A 22,480-nucleotide genomic window follows, 5' to 3' on the forward strand; every position below is an offset into this window, starting at 1 on the left:
GTTGTTGTTGTTGTTGTTTTTGAAAGCACAGGTTAATGGTAAAGGGCAATGAGCACTATCCCTGATTTTAATGGCAGCTCTGAAACTTTCAGCTGTGTAACGTCAGCCAAGTTCCTTAACTGCTCTGAGCTACAGCTTCCTTGCCCATAAAATGCATTAAATAATTTATATCTGCTATGGCTGAATGTTTAAATGATATATTTCTTAAAATGAACCTAATCAAGGGTAATTGTGACTACAATCAACATCATCCTCATTACCATTAGCATCCCATTACCAGTCCTGTGTAAGGATTAATTCAATTGTGTAAATTACCCTCCGCATTGTGGGTGGGCCCCCTGGTTGGCACATCCTTCCCAGCTGATCAATATCCATTTTAACAGCTAGTGACTGAGAAATTGATGAGGTCACAGAAGTCTTTGAACAGATGCAACCTTTTCAGGAGATTCTGGTATTTGCAAGTCCTTTGCCAGTTTTCGTAACAGAAAGAACACTGACATTTACAAAGTTAGCAGGAAAATTTGTTTGCTTTGCGAGATGATGTATGCAAAAGCCTTGTGAGTGTCTTCTAAGAGCTAAATAGAGGGATTGCTATTTACTGTGTTCCCCATATGGCTTTAAACTGAGCCTTATTTTTTCTCTCATCAAATGCTCAATTATCTGCTCAAATGTCATTTCATCACCCCAACATTGCCCTCTTTACACCCCATCTCCCTCCAATCATGACTCCCAATTTTGCTTCATGCCCACAGGACTCCTCCCTACCCAGAGTTATATTATGCATGTACGTGTTCGTTGAGTGTCTGTCTGTGAGCAGGAATTTTGATCATCTTGTTCAAGTACATATTCCTGGGCCCTAAAGAATTGCCTGACACATAGTAACTGCTTGGTAAGTATTTTGTAAACAAAAGAATCAATAGAGAATCATATCACTCAATTTCTATCCAATTATGATAGTTCCACCCAGTACAAACCTTCCACCAAAAAAAAAAAAAAATCAATTCAAGCACAAAAACCAATCAAGGACTTACCTTTGTGTAAGCCAGATTGGAGCTCATCTTTAATACAGACAGAACTGAGGGACCCAAAAGGGTCACAGTCACAGGGACGACAAGGGTTGTCCTCATAAGGAGACACCTGAAAGGCAGAGTTTGTCCTGGATTATCTTACTAGAATTATCAGCAATATTAGCAATAATATCAACAATAATACCAATGACAAGGTACTGGCTTTTCACTCAAGATGTGACTATTATAATGATTTTGTATACCCAGGGAGTGTAGGTCTCAGGAAAATAATGTGAGCTCACGCCAGAAAGCCCCAAACATTTTTTGATGGGACAGTAGCCAGTATCATTAGCAGAGTGCCATTCTTTCTCATGACCACTGTTATGGGGCTCCCCTCCGCTCTCTCTCACAGCCATGTATAAGCATCACCTAGACCAGACCTCCACAGGGAGCCAGGTGGTAACTACATATTAGGTCAGCTGAGGATGGACTGAGCACTTCCTACAGGCAAGATACAGCTGCAATAGTTTTTGACTGACTCTTCCCATTCACAGTTAGTATTACAAAACCAAGATTACACAGCCAGTAGGGCCCCAAATCCAAGTTAAATAACAAGTGAACATCCTACTCTGAGCAAGAACACAGGACAGACAGAGCAGGAAACAGATATCCAAAAAATGCTACTAGCAGAATAAGAATATAAAGGAAATATTACAGAAGGGAATGAGTTTCCAGTATTGAAGTTGACCGTTGGCGAAATCTCTTTTCCACCTTGAAAAGGCAATGAAATTCAGCTATGGTGAAGAAACACTCTCACCTTGTATGGTCTATAATATCCATCAATACAGGTTTCACAATTGATCCCCACGGTGTTCTGCAGGCAATTGATGCAAACCCCTCCTCCTCGGAACTGTCCAGCCGTATTCAAACTTCTCCTCTGATTTGCAACACTTTCATCATAGTAACAGTCTTGAGTTTTATTGTGACAATTACATTCTAGGAGAATTTTAACATCTCAATTAATATATTTATTATGTCCTATATAAAGAAAACCCTTCCTTCCCTAAGTTTCTATGACCGTAAATTAAATTAAAATTCCAGAATAAGTAAATTTAATAGGATATGGGCAATCTTATTGAGGACGATTGGGAGTAGTCATCAAAATTATACACATGTACACCCATTTGACCCCTCAACCTATCTTCTGGGATCACAATCCCACAGAAGTACCTGCACTTATGAGTGATATGTACAGGCTTAATCATCGCATCACTGTTTGTGTTAAAAAAGACTGGGAACACATGAACTATCCATGGATAGGTAGCTATTTTAATTATATTGCATCCATTTAATGGAATTCAGTGGTACTGTTTTTAAAAACAGCACTCCAATAGAGAACAAACTAGTGGTTACCAGAAGGGAGTTGGGTGGGGGGATGGGTGAAGTAGGTGAAGGGGATGAAGACGCACTCATCATGATGAGCGCTGAGTAATGAATATATAGAATTGTTGAATCACTATATTGTACCCCTGAAACTAACATAACACTGTGTGTTAATTATACTGGAATTGAAATAAAAAAATAAATAAAATAAAAATAAGAACAGCATTTCATATTGCTAACACAGAAAGATTTTCAAGACATACTGTTAAACATGAAAGCCATATGTAGAATAACATGCAAGCATGTCAGGCCCCATGTATGAACTACATTGGGGGTAGGGATATATCGATGTATGTTTTATTTGCATAAAAATTTCAGGAAGAACATAGGATGGAGACAGAGTGGAAGGAATATTTTTCACTACATATTTTGTATATATTGGTGGATGTTGGAATCGTGTGAATGTATTGCCTACTTAAAAATTAAATCCAAATTAGGTAAAGAATACATCCATATATGGGAAGAGGAACCCGAGATAAAATAGCAAATCCCTAAAGATACAGGTAGGTCTCAATACTTTAAATCGTATTCAGGTAGTATGTAACTTTGGGAACTATTTGAATATTTAAAAAAACAAGTTACGTCCTAGTCCCAATGTTAAGTCATCATCAAAGTAAGCATGTTAAGAAGGAAAAACACTACATCCTTCCATTCTCAGTAGACCTACTTTCACATGTGTTCCCAGCAGAAACGGTGCCGGGCCGCCAGGGCTCTTGGTGGTACCCTGGACAACACCTACTGCAGCTCTCTCCGCAGGTGTTATGCTCACACTGACACTGTAGCTTCTAGAAATGGAGAATACAAAATGACATCTGGAATTAACCTGTATATTTTTTGTAACTTTATTTATTTATTTTTTAAGATTTTATTTGAGAGAGAGAAAGAGAGAGCGTGTGCGAGCGCGTGCACAAGCAGGAAGAGGGGCAGAAGGGGAGGAAGAAACAGACTCCCCACTGAGCAGGGAGCCCGATGCAGGGCTCCATCCCAGGACCCTGGGATCATGACCTGTGCTGAAGGCAGACGCTTAACCAACTGAGCCACCCAGGCGCCCCACATAACTTTATTTTTAAAAGAACTGATCATGGTCACATATCCTGCATGACAGTATACCTGAGGACATATGGCTCCATCAAAGCATAGAGACATTCATTTTTAGAGAAAAATATACACACACGACCTGGTTACAAACAGAAGTGAGGAGGAATAAAACAAAACTAAAAATAAAATGGGTTCATGAACAAAAAGTTTTCCAAATAAGATGCATGGATATTCAGGGTTTATAAGCTCTTATTAATAACTTTCTTGATCTTCCTAGGTTTCAGCCTCAAAAGAGGATAATCCTATTCAAGAGTCAGAGAATTACAAAGACTGGGGGGAAAAATAACAAGTCGCTTCATATAAATTGTTTAAGAGGAGACAGGGTCTCATATTATTCACTTAGTATTATGTTAAAATGGGTAAACTTGATTTTCTCTTGATTTAGTACCACAAACATGGAAAAGGAAGAAAATGGGAGGAGGGGAACAATTCTTTTTAAAAATATAAGCATAATTTATAACTGTGCATGGTTTTAGCTTGACAGTCTTATAGAGAAAAGATCTTCAAAGATCATTAGGCCACTGAATTGTATACTTGAAAATGGTTAAAATGGTAAATTTTATGTTATGTGTATTTTACCACAAAAATTTCACAGTAAATACTTAATTAGAAATACATCTTCCAAAGAAAAAATAAATAAAAGAAATAAAAGGCATCCAAATTGGTAAGGAAGAAGTAAAGCTCTATTTGCAGATGGCAGGTTAATACATATGGAAAACCCCAAAGACTCCACCAAAAAACCACTAGAACTAATAAATGAATTCAGCAAAGTTGCAGGATACAAAATTAATGTACAGAAATCTGTTGCATTGCTATACACTAATAATAAAGCCGCAGAAAAGGAAATTAAGAAAGCAATCTCATTTACAATTACACCAAAAACAATAAAACATCTAGGAGTAAACCTAACCAAAAAGGTGAAAGATCTGTACTCTGAAAACAATAAAACACTGATGAAAGAAATTCAAGATGACACAAAAAAATGGAAAGAAATTCCACACTCATGGATTGGATGAACGAATGTTGTTACAATGCCTATACCACCCAAAGAAATCTACAGATTTAATGCAATCCCTATCAAAATACCAACAGCATTTTTCACAGAATTAGAACAATCCTGCAATTTGTATGGAACCATAAAAGATCTCAATCAGGGTGCCTGGGTGGCTCAGTTGGTTAAGCGACTGCCTTCGGCTCAGGTCATGATCCTGGAGTCCCTGGATCGAGTCCCGCATTGGGCTCCCTGCTCGGCAGGGAGTCTGCTTCTCCCTCTGACCCTCCCCCCTCTCATGTGCTCTCTCTCATTCTCTCTCTCTCAAATAAAAAAAAAAAAAGATCTCAATCAGCCAAAGCAATCTTGAAAATTAAAAATAAAACAGGAGGGGGCGCCTGGGTGGCTCAGTTGGTTAAGCGACTGCCTTCAGCTCAGGTCATGATCCTGGAGTCCTGGGATCGAGTCCCGCGTCGGGCTCCCTGCTCGGCGGGGAGTCTGCTTCTCCCTCTGACCCTCCTCCCTCTCATGCTCTCTGTCTCTCATTCTCTCTGTCTCAAATAAATAAATAAAATCTTTAAAAAAATAAAATAAAATAAAATAAAACAGGAGGTATCACAATTCCAGATTTCAAGTTATATGGCAAAGTGGTAGTAATTAAAACAGTATGGTACTATAGATCAATGGACTCAAATAGAAAACCAAGAAATAAACCCACAATTATATGGTCAATTAATCTTTGACAAAGGAGGAAGGAATATACAAAGGGAAAAAGACAGTATCTTCAACAAATGGGTGTTGGGAAAATTGGTCAGCTACATGCAAAAGAATGACGCTGGACCACTTTCTTTTACCATACACAAAAATAAAGTCAAAATGGATTAACGACCTAAATGTGAGACCTGAAACCATAAAAATCCTTGAAGAGAGCACAGGCAGTAATTTCTCTGACATAGACCATAGTAACAATTTCCTAGATATGTCTCCTAAGGCAAGGGAAATAAAAGCAAAAATAAACTATTGGGAGTACATCAAAATAAAAAGTTTCTGCACAGCAAATCAAACAATTAATAAAACTAAAAAGCAACCTACTGAATGGGAGAAGACATTTGCAATGACATATCCAATAAAGAGTTAGTATCCAAAATATATAAAGAACTGATACAATTCAACACCCAAAAAACAAATAATCCAATTAAAAAATGGGCAGAAGACATGAACAGATATTTTTCCAAAGAAGACATCCAGATGACTAATAGACACATGAAAAGATGCTCAACATCACTCATCATCAGGGAAATGCAAATCAAAGCTACAATGAGATACCACCTCACATCGGTCAGAATGGCTAAAATCAACAACACAAGAAACAACAAGTGCTGGCAAGGATCCAGAGAAAGGGGAACTCTCTTGTACTCTTGGTAGGAATGCAAACTGGTGCAGCCACTCTGGAAAACAGTATGGAGGTTCCTTGAAAAATTAAAAATAGAACTACCCTATGATCCAGTAATTGCACTACTGGGTATTTACCTAATAAATACAAAAATGCTAATTCAAAGGGAGACGCGCACCTTATGTTTATTGCAGCACTATTTATAATAGCCAAACTATGGAAGCAGCTCAAGTGTCCATCAATAGATGAATGAATTAAGAAGAAGCAGTACGTATCTATACAATGGAATATTATCCAGCCATAAAAAAGAATGAAGTCTTGCCATTTGCAACATGGATAGAGCTAGGGAGTGTAATGCCAAGTGAAATAAGTCAGCCAGAGAAAGACAAATACCATATGCTCATGTAGAATTTAAGAAAAAAAGCAAATGAGCAAAGGTAAAAAAAAGAGAGACTGGCAAACCAAGAAACAGACTCTTAATTACAGATAACAAACTGATGGTTATCAGAGGAAGGGGTGTGGAGTAATGGGTGAAATAGGAAATAGGTGATAGAGATTAAAGAGTATGCTTATCATGATGAAAAAAATCTTCTTTGTGCTGGACATACTAGGAAAACAAAACAAAACAAAACAAAAAAGAAATATATCCTCCAAAGAAAGTGGAATAAAATTGTTCAAAAAAATGAAATCAGTTAAATTATCTGAAAAATATTTTTTGCACCATGATTTTATACCTTTCAACATCTGACTTGAGTAAAAAAACAGTAAGGCAAACACTATAGCTGTAACTCCTATTTTAAAGTTTTAATAAACTGTAAAATACTAGAACTCACCTTTGTAGTTTCATCCCATGGACAGCTACTAGCATGGCCATAACAAATACACATTCCTCCAATAGAAATGTCTTTGACTGAATAGTAATACTAAGGAAAAAGAAAGTGACAAATAAAAATTAAGGCCTCTTCTATTTCAGTTCAAAGAAAATGTTGGGCTCTCCAACATATAGCTCAGCAGTTATTGGTAACCTAAAAAATAATTAGAGACACACTTTAAATTATATTTCATGCACAAAAATCCTTGTGTTGATTTAAAACAAATAATGCCCAAATGAACTCACCAACAGAAAACAAATGAGTCTAAAAGAAATTCCTAACTTGGCTGCACCTCATACCAGGCAGTCATATTCAAAACCCATAACTGATAACCCTAAAAAATACTGAATACAGCACTATACAATTGAATATAGTACTTTATACAAAGGATAATAACTCATGGCCAAGTAGAATTTTCCCCCCAAATGCAAAGTTAGTTCAACACACAAAAATTAGTAAATGTAAATCACCATATTAACAGAATAAAGGAGAACAAAAACATTTGATCATTTCAATAGAGTCACAAAACACATGTTACAGAATTTACCACCATTCATTAAAAAAAGCTGGCAAGCCAGTAGAAGAGAATCTGCTCAGCCATAATAAAGGGAATCCATGAAAACCTGAGAGCTAACAGTGAAAGATCAAGTGTTTTCCTCTTACAATCTGTTCTCACCATTTCCATTCCACATCTATGGGAGGTGCCAGCCAGCTCAATAATGCAAGGAAAAAGAAATCAAAGACATAAAAAGTGCACAGTAAGGCCAAACTCTCATTATTTGTAGATGATATTATTGTGTACTTGGGAAAACCTAAAACAACAACAACAACAAAAACAAAAACCAAAAACCAAAAAACAAAACCCACTAGAAATAATCTGTGACTTTAGCAATGTCTTAATATGTAAAATCAATTTAAAAATGGACTGTATTTCTATACACTAGCAATGAAGAAATGGAAAATAAAATTTAGAAAGCAATCTATTAAGGCTAACAGGCAAAAATGTATATTAAGAATACATTGAATAATAGATGTACTAATAAACAAATAATGAAATATTGCCAGGAGAAACTACAGAGGACCCAGACAGGTGGAGAGATACAGCATGTTCATGGATTAGATGATCCAATATTATCAAAGTGTCTTCCACAATCCTTCCCAAACTGATCTATTAATCCAGGGGAATCCCAATGAAAATCTTAGCAGGATTTTTGGGGGGGGGGCAGAAAGTAACAAACCCATCCTAAAATTTATAAGGAGACAAAATGAATCTAGAATAGCCAGAGATATTGAAAAAGAACTCATTTGGACTATTTTAGTACCTGACTTCAAGACTTAAGTCTAAAAAACCACAGCAATTGAAAAAGTTTGTTATTGGCATAAAGACGAATGGTGCCGGAACAGCTGCATTCATATACAGGGAAACAAAGAGCCTTGACCTCTACTTCACACCAAACACAAAAATTAATTTGAAAGACAATAAATGTAAAAGCTAAAACTATAAAGCTACTAGACAGAAGCATAGCATAACATCTTTGCAAACCTGGAATTTAAAAAGTCGTTTTCAGAAAGGCACAGAAAGCATTAAGTATTAAAGAAAAAATAATACATTGGACTTCATTAAAATTAAAACCTCTCAAATGTCATGGGAAAGTGAATAAGCAAGCTCCAGACAGAGAAGATATTTGCAATGTGGATATCTGACAAAGGACTTGTACACAAAATATCTAAAAGTCTTTTATAGCTCTGTAATAAGGAGACAAAATGACCCAAATGAAAAATGGACAAAAATATTCGATCAGATACCAATAAGCACCTGCTCACATGTGTCATCAGGGAAATGCAAATTAACATCACAAGGAGCTGTCACCATATGCACATCAGAATGGCTGATGTGAAAATGGATTGACAACACAAATCTGTGACAGTGTGTCATACAACAGCACTCTCACATGTTGCTGGTCTGCAAAATGGTACAATTTTCCATAAGGCTTCACAAATTCTTAAATATTAAACACACAGTTACCCCATAACTCAGTAATTCCACTCCTAGTTTATCCAAGGGATTTGAAAATGTTTGTCCACACAAGCCTTGTACATTTACTATACACTTAAAATCTGTACATCTTCTTGAATGTAAATTATAACTCAAACTTTAAAATTTCCTTTTAAGTGAAAAAACAACAGCTTACTTGCTGAAGATTAGATGTGGAGTCAGACCAGAGTGTGAAGAGCAATACCACAACATTTACTACAGAATGGCATTATGGGATGGGGGGAGGGAGCCCAAGGGCACAATGGCAGAACCATCCCCTAGTTTAGAAAGGTTGCACGTTAAATAAAGCATATGTAATGATTTTGATGAAATAAGAAAAAAAAGGCCAACCTGGGAGGACAAAGCCAATCAAAAAGAAAAGTCTATTTTCCTTAAACAAAATAAACTTTTCACAATGGGGGAGCCCTGCCATAGACTTACTCGTCTTGTAACAATAGGATCAAGGTCTTTAGGGTCACGGTGGCTGAGGGTCATGAGATCGGCATTGAGGGTTCTAATGCGCTGTAAGCGAAGGCGAATGTATCGTGCGGAAGTAAACTCCAACAACTTGGGTGAAAGATCATCAGCGCTTGGTCTGCCATTGATTAGTGATGTATGAATCTAAAGATAAAGACATCAAAACGAACGAATGTCAATTTTAAGCATGCAAAAATATAGCCCTGATTGTTTAACTTCAGGACATAATGATACCATCTAAAATCAAACCAAACAACTAGATTCTTGTAGAAACCCAACATTTGTTAATTACTACTTGTGAACACCATGATCCCAAAGTATCTTCAATTAATTTAAAGTTATGCATTCTGGCATCTCAGAGATTGCTAGAAAACTTAATGGGACCACTTCTCCCAGTGTTGAGGGTATTTTAACATTCATCATTAGGCTATGACTCCGCTGAAACAAATTCTTAATGTCCAGAACAGACTGGGGAGAGTGAGAGAAGATGCCAGAAAGTTTTGTATACCCACTCTCTTAATCTCTGCTCTTGAAACAATGCAGGCTTGCTGCAGAATTCCTGCTGTGAAGAGTCGTCAGGAGAGGTTTTGCAGTTTTATCTCATCAAGTCAGGCGCTACTAAAGAATGGCTTGTTCTTTGGGGGCGCCTGGGTGGCTCAGTTAGTTAAGTGTTTGACTCCTGATTTTGGCTCAAGTCATGATCTCAGGATCATGAGATCGAGCCCATCACCGGGCTCTGCACTGGGTGTGGAGCCTACTTAAGATTCTCTCTCTCCCTCTGCCCTTCCCCACACCCCCCCCCCAAACTGCTTCCTCCATTAAGAAAAGAAGAAGAAGAAGAAAATGAAAAAAAGAAAGGAAAAAAAAAAAGAATGGCTTGTTTTTGATCATACTCTGACTTTAATGAAGTGTGTATGCCCCTCTGGACATGGTGAGCACTGAGCCGGAATACTTCACAAGCTATCTCCAATCCTCAACACCTCCAAAGAGGAGAACTTCACAGAGAAAACTAGAAACTACTTCTTTTAGAGGCATTTTAGCTCTCCCTCTAATAATTCAACAAATGTTCTTGCTCTGGTGTCATGGGAAAGAATGCTTTAAGAGGCTCTGATAGAGTTACTGAGTCACGGCAGACAGAAGACTGAAGGCTATTCTTGAAAGGAAGAAATCAGTAAGGTGAAATGTATGGGTTATGACATCAATCATCAGGATACTCCCGTCAATATCTTGAACACAGCTAGATAGTTAGATTAAAGATCCCTATAATCTGTACTAAGAGAGATTGACTTGGAGTGTTCAATGTTGGCTCTTACAATGGCTATCTTTACATTGAGGTGAGGGCTCGGGAGAAAAAACAGACATCACTGCGGTGGGCACAGTACCTCTCCATGCTCAAGCGGTACCAGTCTAGAATAGTAGGAGGTGCAGATCACTTCGTCATCTGCCCTGTAGGTGGGTGGCCCCCGTCTCGGAGTGATATTGTAACGCGTCAAACACTCCGTGTCACTAACTGCATAATACTGCCAGGGGCTGAACGTGGTGCCATCCAGAGAACGCTCCAAAATCCAGTTTCCAGGTCGAGGGGCATTAGCAGCTTTGATGATGATGTAGGCAACTTGAAAGACCTGAAACAAAGACACTGAGAAATCTCAATCAAGAAGCAGTAGCCACTGCTCAAAAATAAAGTGCCTCTTGAGAGAAGGATTGTCTGATGACCACCAATGCCTCCTCATGCTTTTGAGTGTAATTCCGTATAAATGTTGATCAGAAATAGGTCTTGTGAATGTTCTCCTGGTGGCATCGCTTTTCAAAATAAACTCAAAAAAGTATTCACAAATAAATGTGTATTATTACAATCATCATTAATAATTTTGAAATTAACATAAGTGCTTGTTCTCTTACTTCCGGTGTCTTTCCATCTGGATCCTGAATGATCATAGTGATATTACATTACACCAGTGGTAGCTTAAGTGTATTTCTTATAGTAATTTGGAAATAATGCATCTGAATATGAGGGAAAAAAGTCAGTCCACTTCGTGTGTGCCTGTTTGAATGACGTAAATCCAAAGCATGAACAATACGGAAAGCTGACAAGGATGTGGAAAAACAGGAACTCCAGTGAATTGCTGATAGGAAGGCAAAATGGTAAAGCCACTTTAGAATGCAGTTTGTCAGTTTCTTTAAAAGCTAACCCTATTCTTACCATACAACCCAGCAACTGCACTCCTTGGTATTTACCTAAATGAATGGAAAATGTCCAAAGGCGAATGGATGAACAAAGTGGGATACATCTGTACACTAAAATGTTATTCAGTGATAAAAAGAAATAAGCTCTCACACTACAAAAAGATACAGAGGAATCTTAGATCCATGTTGCTAAGTGAAAGAACCAATCTGAAAAGGCTACATACTATATAATTTCACAAATACGGCATTCTGGATAAGGTAAAAATACAGAGACAGTAAAAAGATCAGTAGTTGCCAAACGTGGGGGGAAGGAAAGTGGACTAAGGGCCCACAGAGGATTCTTAGGGCAGTGAAGCTATTCTGTAGGATATGTAATTGTAGACACCTGTCATTATACATTTGTTAAAACCCATAGAATGTGCAACACAAAGAGTGAAACAATGTAAATGAGGGACTTAATTAGTAACAATATATCTACATCAGCTCATCAGTTGAAACAGATGTTTTACACTAATGCAAGTTGTGAATAAGAAGGGGAATGGATGCAGAGGAGCGAGGGGGATAGGGGACTCTGTATTTTACACTCGTTTTTCTGTAAGCATTAAAAACTGTTTTGAAAGATTAAAAACTACTCATTTAGAAAGAAATAAAAAGAAAGTGTAGAGCTGGCATACAGGGGAAATTAGGATGTAGATGACCACTAACAGTATGAGGAGACCAGCCAGGTAAATCTTGGATTTGGAAGGGACTCTTGTTGCTATGCAGCCCCAAATTCAGCACTAAGAAGGAATCATCTGTCCACCGACCAGCCCCTCTTGGAACACTCCAGTGACAGGAAATTCGTTTGCTCTTAAGATAGTTCTTTTGTTTTATGGAAATTTCCTCTGCTAGGGGATCTTTCCCTGAATTGATTCTCAAGGTGCCTCATAAATTCCATTCTCTGGAGCTGCAGAAAAGATGCTGATTCCATTTCATGTAACTCTCCTGCAAACATTTAAATACAACAATCATATATCATCTCCAGACTCCAAAGTTCTCAGCTTCAACTTTCTGTTTACCTGAAAATATTTATCATTTCAAAAGACCTCATTGCCTTAGGTGCCTGGGTGGCTCAGTTGGTTAAGCAACTGCCTTCGGCTCAGGTCATGATCCTGGAGTCCCGGGATGGAGTCCCGCATCAGGCTCCCTGCTCAGCAGGGAGTCTGCTTCTCCCTCTGACCCTACCTCCTCTTGGGCTCTCTCTCTCAAATAAATAAATAAAATCTTAAAAAAAAAAAAAAAAAAGACCTCATTGCCTGTCATGATGCTCTGGACACAACCTAACTTTAAAATGAGCTGAATATAAAACTCCAAATGTTTTTCTGAATTGGGAAAAACATAGTAAAAATATTATGTCCTTTGTTTCAGTAATTCAGCCTTAGCAAGCATTCACTTTTCTGTTAGTAAACCTAGATTAGGGTTAGGGTTGCAAGCAACAATAATACAAAAAAATGTTTTTTTCCATGTGAACTGCTATTTACTCCAGATTTCCTATAACCCAAATTAATAGAGGTGATTTTTTTTAAACCAAAGTCAGATATTTTTTTTATTTTTAAGATACATATGTAGTATATGTATATAAATGGGTACACACATATATGTGTTTAGTGTATGTCTGTGTGTGTCTGTATACATATATATGTGTATGTGCTGGGAAGGAAGTTATTATTCACTTATTCTGAGTCTTATTGCTTCTGGGTTTTTTGTTTTTGTGGTCTTTGTTGTCAGCTTCTTCCATTTTAGTCCTCTCCAATTCCAGGAACACAAGAGTACCTCAATGTTAACCCACCATAAGCCAAATAATTTTACATTCACCTACTGAATCGTTCTCTGGGGGAGACAATTATCTTTCATTATTGTAACTCTATTCAACAGCCTCCAACCAAACTCAGTCTGCAAGCGATAGAAGTGTGTCTATTTTGACGACCCATATTCGCGTGCTATTTTCCTTCAAAATGCAACCACTTTTTTTAAAGCACATTAGAAGTAAAACAATGTTCTCGGGTTTCAGTAATGAGGAAAATGAGCAACTGCGTATCTGCTAAGGTAGAACTGAATAGGCCATGTTTAAAAATCTAGAACCATTTTTATCAATTAAGACCACCTTTAAAAATTAAAATAATGCAGGGTGCCTGGGTGGCTCAGTTGGATAAGTGTCTGCCTTTAGCTCAGGTCATGATCCCAGGGTCCTGGGATCAAGTCCGAGTCCCACATCAAGCTCCTTGCTCAGTGGGGAGCCTGCTTCTCCCTCTGCCTGCCGCTCCCCCTGCTTGTGCTGGTTCTCTGTTAGATAAATAAATAAAATCTTTTAAAAAAATTAAAATAATGCAAAGACTATTTTGTCCCGGCATAAACATCTTCAGAAAATTCTCCCATGAACACAATTACATGAGTTTTATTTTTGAGTGTTTATTTTAAAGAAACTTGTCCCCCAATTTTATAATTCATATATTTCATAATTTATGTTTCCCTGATTTACTAAATTTTAATGTTACTGAAGTACTGAACACTTCTGAGAAGTACTTGGCAATTAATCTTACTGTCTCCTCTAGAACCAGTCCCAAAGTATATCCAGAGTTTGTTATACAACTTGGTGCAACACTTCCACCTTCACAAAGATCTAGTGCTGTCCTGGAGCATGCTGACAGACTCCATCCTTCATAGTTTTCCACCGGTTTTCATAGCGAAGAGAGAACATCTCATCTTTACTCATTGCTTGTCCAATTGCTTTACAAATATTTTCATCATAGAAGTAGAACTCCATGATCATGGAACCTTGATCATTCATCATTGATGGAATATGTTAAACTTGACTATAAAAAATGGAGGTGCCCAGGGGTGCCTGGGTGGCTCAGTGGGTTATGCATCTGAGTCTTGATTTCAGCTCTGGTCATGATCTTAGGGTCATGGGATTGAGCCCCATGTGGGTCTCCAAGCTCAGCAGGGAGTTTGCTTGAGAGTCTCTTCTTCTACCCTTCCCCCATTTGTGATCTGTCTCTCAAATAAATAAATAAATAAATAAATCTTTAAAAAAAAAATGGAGGTGCCCAGTGAGACAGCATGAGGGGGCAGCCAATTAGAGAGGGATAGAAGGAAAGGAAATTCACAAAGACAGCTGAAATGAAATGTATTTACCTTCTGTTTTCCAGTTTCACATTTAAAATGGAAAGAACTAATAGGATGACTTCATGCATGTTAAGAACTTTATGTGTATCATCTCATTTAATCCCAAACAACTCCTTGAGTTCCAATGATTGTTGTGCCCATTTTACATATTTGGAAACTGATGTATAGAGATATTAAGAGACAAGCTACTGAGTCGCAGGTCCCAATAAGAGCGCTGGCCCCCAAATGTCCACACACACCTAAGGTTGCTGAACTTCCTTTTTGTGATACCCAAATAAAAGACTCCTATGTTCACTTGAACACTGGGCTCATATCTAAAGAAATGCAGTGGCAGTTAACTCTGGAGTTTCTATTGCGAGAGCCTGGGATGAGCCGGGGGTGGGGGGGTGGGGATGGGAGGGTGTGTGAGAAACAAAGATGAATGACAGCTAATGCTTATGGAGTACTTACTGTGGCCAGGGACAATGCCAAGTGCTTTATTAGAATTATTAATGTTTCATTAGAATTATTGGCTTTTCTAATCCTACCACTAAATTCTTCTTATGAAGTACATTATTGTTATTTCTGCCACTTTACAGATGAGAAAACCGAGGCATGGAAAGTTTATGTAATCCCATGATCTCACAGGTACTAAAATGTATACCACAGGGATGCCAGGATGGCTCAGTCAGTTAAGTGTCTGCCTTCCGTTCAGGTCATGATCCCAGGGTCCTGGGATCAAGCTCCACATTGGGCTCCCTGCTCTACGGGGAGCCTGCTTCTCCCTCTCCCTCTGCCACTCCCCCTGCTTGTGTGCACTCCCTCTCTCTCTGTGTCAAATAAACAAATAAAATCTTTAAAAAAAAAAAAAAAGTATACTATAGGGCTTTGAGCCCAGCAGTCTGTTCTCAATCATTATGCCATGCTGGTACAGATGGCAAGAAAAAGGAAGGGCTAAGTTCCAGGCTGGGGCAACTGGTGGGTACTAACCCAGTTTTTCCATTATTGCAATACCACGCTCTTGTATTTTCCTCAAACTCTTGTCAGCTTTCATACTGAGAGCTTAGCCATCTACAAGAAAATAACACCAAATGGAAGAACAGGGAGAAACTTCAGGACAGTCCCTCAAGGAAGGAAATGTTTAACTCTTATCTTGATCAAGGCCTTGGGCTGTGAAGCTGGGCATTGTTCTCACAATCTCTCAATAGTCCTCAAGGTCCCCAAATTGGAGACCAAAAAACAAACCAAGAGAGGGACTGTGGGCTGTAAATCTACGAAAGAGGAAGAGGAATGTATGAAGCATCTAAACATAGTTTGTCCTCACTGAAGCCATGTTATTGACCAAATTGTGACTCCCCAAAATTCATATGCTGAAGTCCTAACCCCTACTACCTCAGAATGTGACTCTATCTGCAGACAGGGTCAAGAGGTAATTCAAGTTAAATGAGGCCATGCAGGTGAGCCCTAATCTAGTATGACCGGGGACTTCAGAAAAAGATTAGGACACAGATGCACACAGACTTAAGGGTGACCATGGGGACACAGTAAGATGCCATCTGCAAGCCAACAAGATAAGTTCCAGAAGAAATCAACCCTGCCGACACATTGACCTTGCTTCTAGCCTCCAGAACTCCGAGCATATAAATTTCTCTTGTGTAAGCCACCCAGTCTTCGGTATTTGCTATGGCAGGCCTAGCAAATTAATACAAGCTCTGATTCACCAAGTGTGCATTCATAAGCAGGCATTAGCACCTAACACAGAAAAAGTGAGGGATTCTATGTTAGTATATAGAATCTTAAACGTTTGCCCAAATAAAATTCATATTTCTGTTGCTTTTTTTTTTTTTGTACATAGTTGACTAAACTGCCTTTTCTCTCCATATAAGGTTGGCTGAACACAAGCTGATGATGCAGTTTTCACTAGACTCAGAGTCACTGTGGTCTTGCCAAACCTGCAGCTGATACAGCCATTTCAAAATCCACCTTCATCACGGTTTTCCACCAAGTGGCCTTTGTTAATGATCACTGGAATGCACATAAACAGTATCACATAAAGTAGACGTACATCAAACACCACTCTCTACAGAGGAATCCAGACAGGAATTTCCATGCGGGCTGCTGTCTTAACTTAAATATATTAAATCCACCTCAGGCACAGGCATCTGAAAAATACAGAGTCTAACTCTCCAACAGTGGAGGTTAATTTCCAACATACGTGGAGAAGTCAAGTCTCTCCTCTCCACAGAAAGATTGGCTCCTCTCTGCTGGACCTCGGCGCATAATCTGCAGGGGACCCAGATACCACGCGGGACCCCTGCCCCGGCCCCCGGAAATTCTCCATACAAGCACTTACTGCCTCTGTGGCCATCACTAAACAGTGACCGGAGGAATGTTTTCTCTCTTACGTGACGGAAAAGAGCTTTTCGCAGACAAAAGTGTTTTAGGTTATGAGTCAAATTATATTTAATAAGAGTTAAGTGTATTTGCTCAGTAATATTTCTCAATTATCCCCATAAAAGTAGTGAATTTGTGCTTCGAAGCTTTATTTCTTATGACATTATTAGAAAATAAAATTCAAAATGATCATTTGAATTAATATTTATTACCCAAGAATATAGAAGTTATTATTTACTGGAAAGCCAATTACTACCACAGACACGAATCACTTCTGATTTTAGAATATCCATTACTCAAACATCCAGTCAGTTGATAATTTTGTGAAGTAGCAAGCAAAGTTTGGGGCGTTGAAGTTTCCTTGGCACACGGGATACATATGATACACATTTTAGGTAAACCTCTTATAGACAATTACCTTAAAATGTCATTTCTACCATATTTTAATTGGCTCTTTTACTGTTCTCTCCTCATTTTAGGACCAGGATACAAAATTAACAGACAGAAGGAAACAACTTTGTGAATGAGAGAACTTTGGAATAAAACTAGATTTGTTCTTCTTTAAATTTGGTGCTGTCATTAGAAGTGCAAAATAAACATGTCAAAATCCAATCTTCCCCGCCCCCCCCCTTTCTTTTCTTTATGACTTTTTATTGGAGAGAGGAAGAACTGGCCACCAATAGTGACAAATTTAGATCAAGTCAGTTTCTTTCCTTAATTTTTTTTAAGATTTGTATCTCAGAAAATCAGGAATGGCCACTTTGGAAGCAAGCTCAGATACTTCAAGTAGACATTGAGGAAAAGCAAAAGTACTAAAGATGATCACCGACAAATGGAGGGCACAGCCACAAGAGCCTGTCCAAACAGTAGATGGACACCTAGAACCAGCAATCTGAAGATGGGAAAGGGATATTCAAAACATCTGTCAGAAGCAGTTCTGTTTTTCGTCAACTAGAAAAGCTATTTTAAAAAGGACCCACCAGTAAGCTGTCCCATGGGCCACATGTCCCAGTTTCCATTTAAGGATGACTAGCAGTATTTCAAAGGAAAAGTGTGGAACCACTTTACGAAGTCAGAACTGAAAAGGAAGGGGTTGGTTTTCATTCCCTGTCTCCACGTATGTCTCCACATAATTGTTCCCACGGCTCAATTTCCCTGAGTGCTCTGGAATGATTTTGCTAAGTTTTGTGGAAGATTAGTTGGAACCACCTCAAAAGCACAGCAGGCATGTCACCGAATGCCCTTTGTGGGGATCTTCACCTTTTTTTCCCCATCCTGTGTCACGTGACAGCCCAGCACCCCTAGAATGAAATAAACCCGCTTGAAGTATTTAGAGGTCATTCTCGGATCTGAGAAATACAAAAGGCACCTTTCCTATCCCCTGATGCCACAACCTCTACCAGTTTTTCACCTATGAATATCTTAGCCTTTGAAATTACATTAGCCTTCTTCCCAAAATGCAGTCTCCCCTTTGTCAGCTTGGAGCAGAGGTGACAATAAATAGCTTTCCTTTCTTCCCCTCCTGATTGTGGAAGTAGGCTCAGAAATCTGTCATGGAGATTGAAGAAAGAAGTTAACAATATTCCAGAGAAAGGGAAAAATGGAGGTCGTGGCTTCAGTGAGTGGTCTGCCTGACATACTGCCTCTGTGTCACAGGCTGGGCAGACCTGTGCACACCTGCTCAGTGACCTTGGCCTGTGGGTCAGGAACCTGTGTCCTGAGAATAATCTGCTCAGTAAAAGAAGAACAGAGACGTGACCTCAGGGAGCTCAGCGGGGTCAGCTCTTTAGCCAGCTAGAAAAATGACTGCTCCTCTCCTGGGGCACAGGAGGGATGGGCAGAGAAGCAGAGATGTTATTCTCAGAGATGCACCCCATAAAGACACATGAGGACAGGAGCAAGGAATGTTCCCTAACAATTTTTCACTTAAGGTTCATTCAACAAACATTGATTGAGCATCTGCTTTGTAACAGGGACTGTGGCAGGTGCAACCAATACGGCAGCGAAGTGGAGAGAAGGGACAGAGGGACGGGGAGTGAAGACCCCACAGGGCCAGAGCACAGAGCAGTACAGAAATGGCAGGAAGCCAGCCTGGCTTGAGTGTAGACAGCAAGAGGGAGACTGGGCAGGGCGTGGGTCCTTGCACCATGTTCAAACTTTTAGACCATTAGAGGACCTTAAACTAGGAAGCTGCAGGGTCAGCAGGGATGAAAAGATCATGCAATTGGATGCGGGTGCCGGGCAATCAGGAAAGATGGTGACGCTGATGCACTGAAGACCAAGACCTAAGCACAGAAAAGGTCAAGTGGGTCTTCAAGAGTTTCCTAAAAGGTCAAATGTGAGTGAGAAAGAAAACACAAAGAGGCCAAGCAGAGCTCTCAATTTCTCAGCTTCTCAACTCAACTTCTTTTTATTTCAGCTGTTAGAACTGCTGTTGGCCCATGATACCCCAGTCGCTCTCGTGATGGTCAGGTGCCTATAGCTTCATATCCCTTCTTCTTCTCCCTTATCTCACTCTATGAAAGTAAAAGGGGCCCCTAATCATTAAGCCTCACAAATCCAACTGGCGATATCATCCAGAAAATCTGTGCGAACCTGTACTTGACTAACTCCATTAAACATTAGCCTATTCGTTATACATTTACAACTCCTAGAAACAATAATTATGTGTTTCTTTCCTTTGGTCACGAAATCTAGCCAAATCATTTATAGTTTTAGCACTAGAGAGATTAGAGCGCATTTTTTGTTTTTGCAAGACTTTGTTCTTTCTGTAGAAAGTTGGTCTATGTCCTATTTAAAGATTCTCATTTTTTTAAGATACATCTAACTTCATTGAGCATCTATCACTTGTCAAGCATTGAAGTGATGGTTATCACATTTAAATCATCTCATTTAAAGCTTTTTTTTTTTAAAAAAAGAATATCTAAATAAGTGTCTTATGTAGAAAGGCTTTTGTTTACTTAAAAAGATGTGGCAGAAATGTAAAATCGTGCAGCCATTATGGAAAACAGTATGGTGGATCCTCAAAAAACTAATCATAGAATTCCTTTTTGAGCCAGCAATTCCACTTCTGAGTATATGCCCACAAAAACTGAAAGCAGGTTGGGACGCCTGGGTGGCTCAATCAGTTAAGCATCTGCCTTCGGCTCAGGTCATGATCCCAAGGTCCTGGGATTGAGCCCCAGGTTGGGCTCCCTGCTGGGTGGGAAGCCTGCTTCTCCCTCTTCCACTCCCCCTGCTTTTGCTCTCTCTCTCTCTCTGTCTAATAAATAAATAAAATCTTAAAAAAAAAAAACCAAAACTGAAAGCAGGGGCTCAAACAGATACTAGTACACCAATGTTTACAGGAGCACTATTCACAATACCCAAGAGATGGAAATAACCCAAATATCCATCAATGGATAAATGGGTAAACAAACTTTGGGCTATCCCTATAATGGAATATTATTCAGTCTTAAAAAGGAATGAAATTCTAATACATTCTACAACATGGATGAACCTTGCAGACATGATGCTAAGTGAAATAATCCAGACACAAAGGACAAATAACTGTATGATTCCACCCACATGGGTTACCTAAAGTTGTCAAATTCATAGAGACTGAAATTAGAGGTATGGTTAATTGGGGCTGGGGAGGGGTCGGAGGAATAGGGAGTTAGTGTACAAAGTTTCATTTTGGGATGATGAGAAAGTTCTAGAGATGAACATTGGTGAAGGTTGTACAACAATGTGAGGGTACTGAATGCCACTGAACTGTACCCTTAAAAAATGGTTAAAATGGCAACCGTATGTATATTTTCCTCAAGAAATAAAAAGATGTGAAAATAGGGAGAGAAAAGTAAATGGCATGAAGACTCAACTTTTCGTGGAAGATGGAGATTTCTTTTTTTAATTTTTGTATTGTTATGTTAATCACCATACATTACATCATTAGTTTTAGATGTAGTGTTCCATGATTCATTGTTTCTGCATAACACCCAGTGCTCCATGCAGAACGTGCCCTCTTTAATATCCATCACCAGGCTAACCCATCCTCCCACCCCCCTCCCCTCTAGAACCCTCAGTTTGTTTTTCAGAGTCCATCGTCTCTCATGGTTCGTCTCCACCTAAAGATGGAGATTTCTTAATTGAACGCGAGCGGGAGCACTGTATTTCCAGTCAGGGAATTCTGGAGAAACCAAAGAAGCCATGTGGAGGTCAAGCAAACAGCACAGAGGGCATGTCTGGACTCTTACCTTCCCCATGACCCTATTTCTGTCATGTTCTCACGGAGCTCCTGTAAGGCATGATGGTATTTTACCAAATACAAAACCCGAGCCCCAAACCGTTAGGGTTTGAAAAGGAGAAGAAGGCCCTTGTCTAGAGATTCACAGTTCAGACAGATTGCTTTCCTCCTTGGGACTACTTCCTAAACCACGAGCTGACGCCTGGGCAGCCGCTTCCTGCTGGCCCTAGCTCATTCTGGTGTAAAGTAAGAAATAACCCTCAATGGTGGCCATTACAATGGAGGCCTACCACATGGTCATCTCTCTAGCTTTCTTGTGCTTCTATCCTACAAAGAACAAAGGGAAATACACTCTGATAACATGCCATAAGATATTAGAGAAGAGAGAAACTGTTAAATTTTAAGTCTGACAATTCTCAGTCACCTTCCAAATCTGAGAGGGAAAGTTCTCAGGAACGATTAAATCTGCACTAAATCAGTCACTTGATGATTTACTTTTAAAAATATGATGAATGCCCACATTTGATCAAAAGCTATTCTAGAAGGGGTATATGGGAACTCTGGTACTTCCCACTCAATTTTTCTGTAAATCTAAAACTTCTCAACAAAATAAAGTCTATTAGTTTTTCAGCAACGAACAAAGCAATTTACACATTATTATTGTAGTTATCAGTTACTCAAAGAAAGCTTACACCACCCCCATTGGCTAATGAGTGGTTTTAAGACTTCACCAAACTTCTCAGGATGTCTTAGTTTGGACAGCTGTGACTCCCCGGCTAATAATCTGCAGGTTTTAATTTGATCTCACAGCTTTCCCAGACTTCATTTCCGTACCTTATGGCACATAAAGGGCAAGCCAGAGCGGGTCAGTGCCCTCCGAGTCTGTGCGAAAATATTTCAAAGGGCTCCCAGGTCTGAGGAAATGTACAGGCAGAGGGACTGTTGTCCCGGTCACTAGAGAGTTTCTACCTTTATCACTGTGGGAGTTTTGTCATCTCACCGAAACTAATACTTATCGAGTAAGACTTCCAAAATCACTCCACCCAGTTAACAAATTTTTAATTTCTTACCATCTAGAGAATTATAAACTAAATTTGTTATTTTCCCCAGTTCAGGCTTAAAATGACAAATCCGGAGAATGTTTTCTCTACATTCCACTGCATTACTCACAATGAATAATGTGAATCTGAATCGATATGTTCTTCACTTATCTC

At 39.0% G+C, this 22,480-nt stretch overlaps 1 protein-coding gene across 1 annotated transcript in view; it reads right to left on the reverse strand.

Moving 5' to 3' along the window:
• LAMA1 (laminin subunit alpha 1) overlaps positions 1-22,480 on the reverse strand; it is a 138,106-nt gene that overhangs the window by 98,111 nt on the left and 17,515 nt on the right. The window contains 6 exon segments of the mRNA XM_021686201.1: positions 1,032-1,137; positions 1,825-2,003; positions 3,118-3,235; positions 6,766-6,855; positions 9,281-9,460; positions 10,699-10,941. Of these exon segments, the coding sequence (XP_021541876.1) occupies positions 1,032-1,137; positions 1,825-2,003; positions 3,118-3,235; positions 6,766-6,855; positions 9,281-9,460; positions 10,699-10,941 (916 nt within the window).

This window comes from Neomonachus schauinslandi, chromosome 14, assembly GCF_002201575.2.
Source record: "Neomonachus schauinslandi chromosome 14, ASM220157v2, whole genome shotgun sequence".
NCBI classification, from domain to species: domain Eukaryota; kingdom Metazoa; phylum Chordata; class Mammalia; order Carnivora; family Phocidae; genus Neomonachus; species Neomonachus schauinslandi.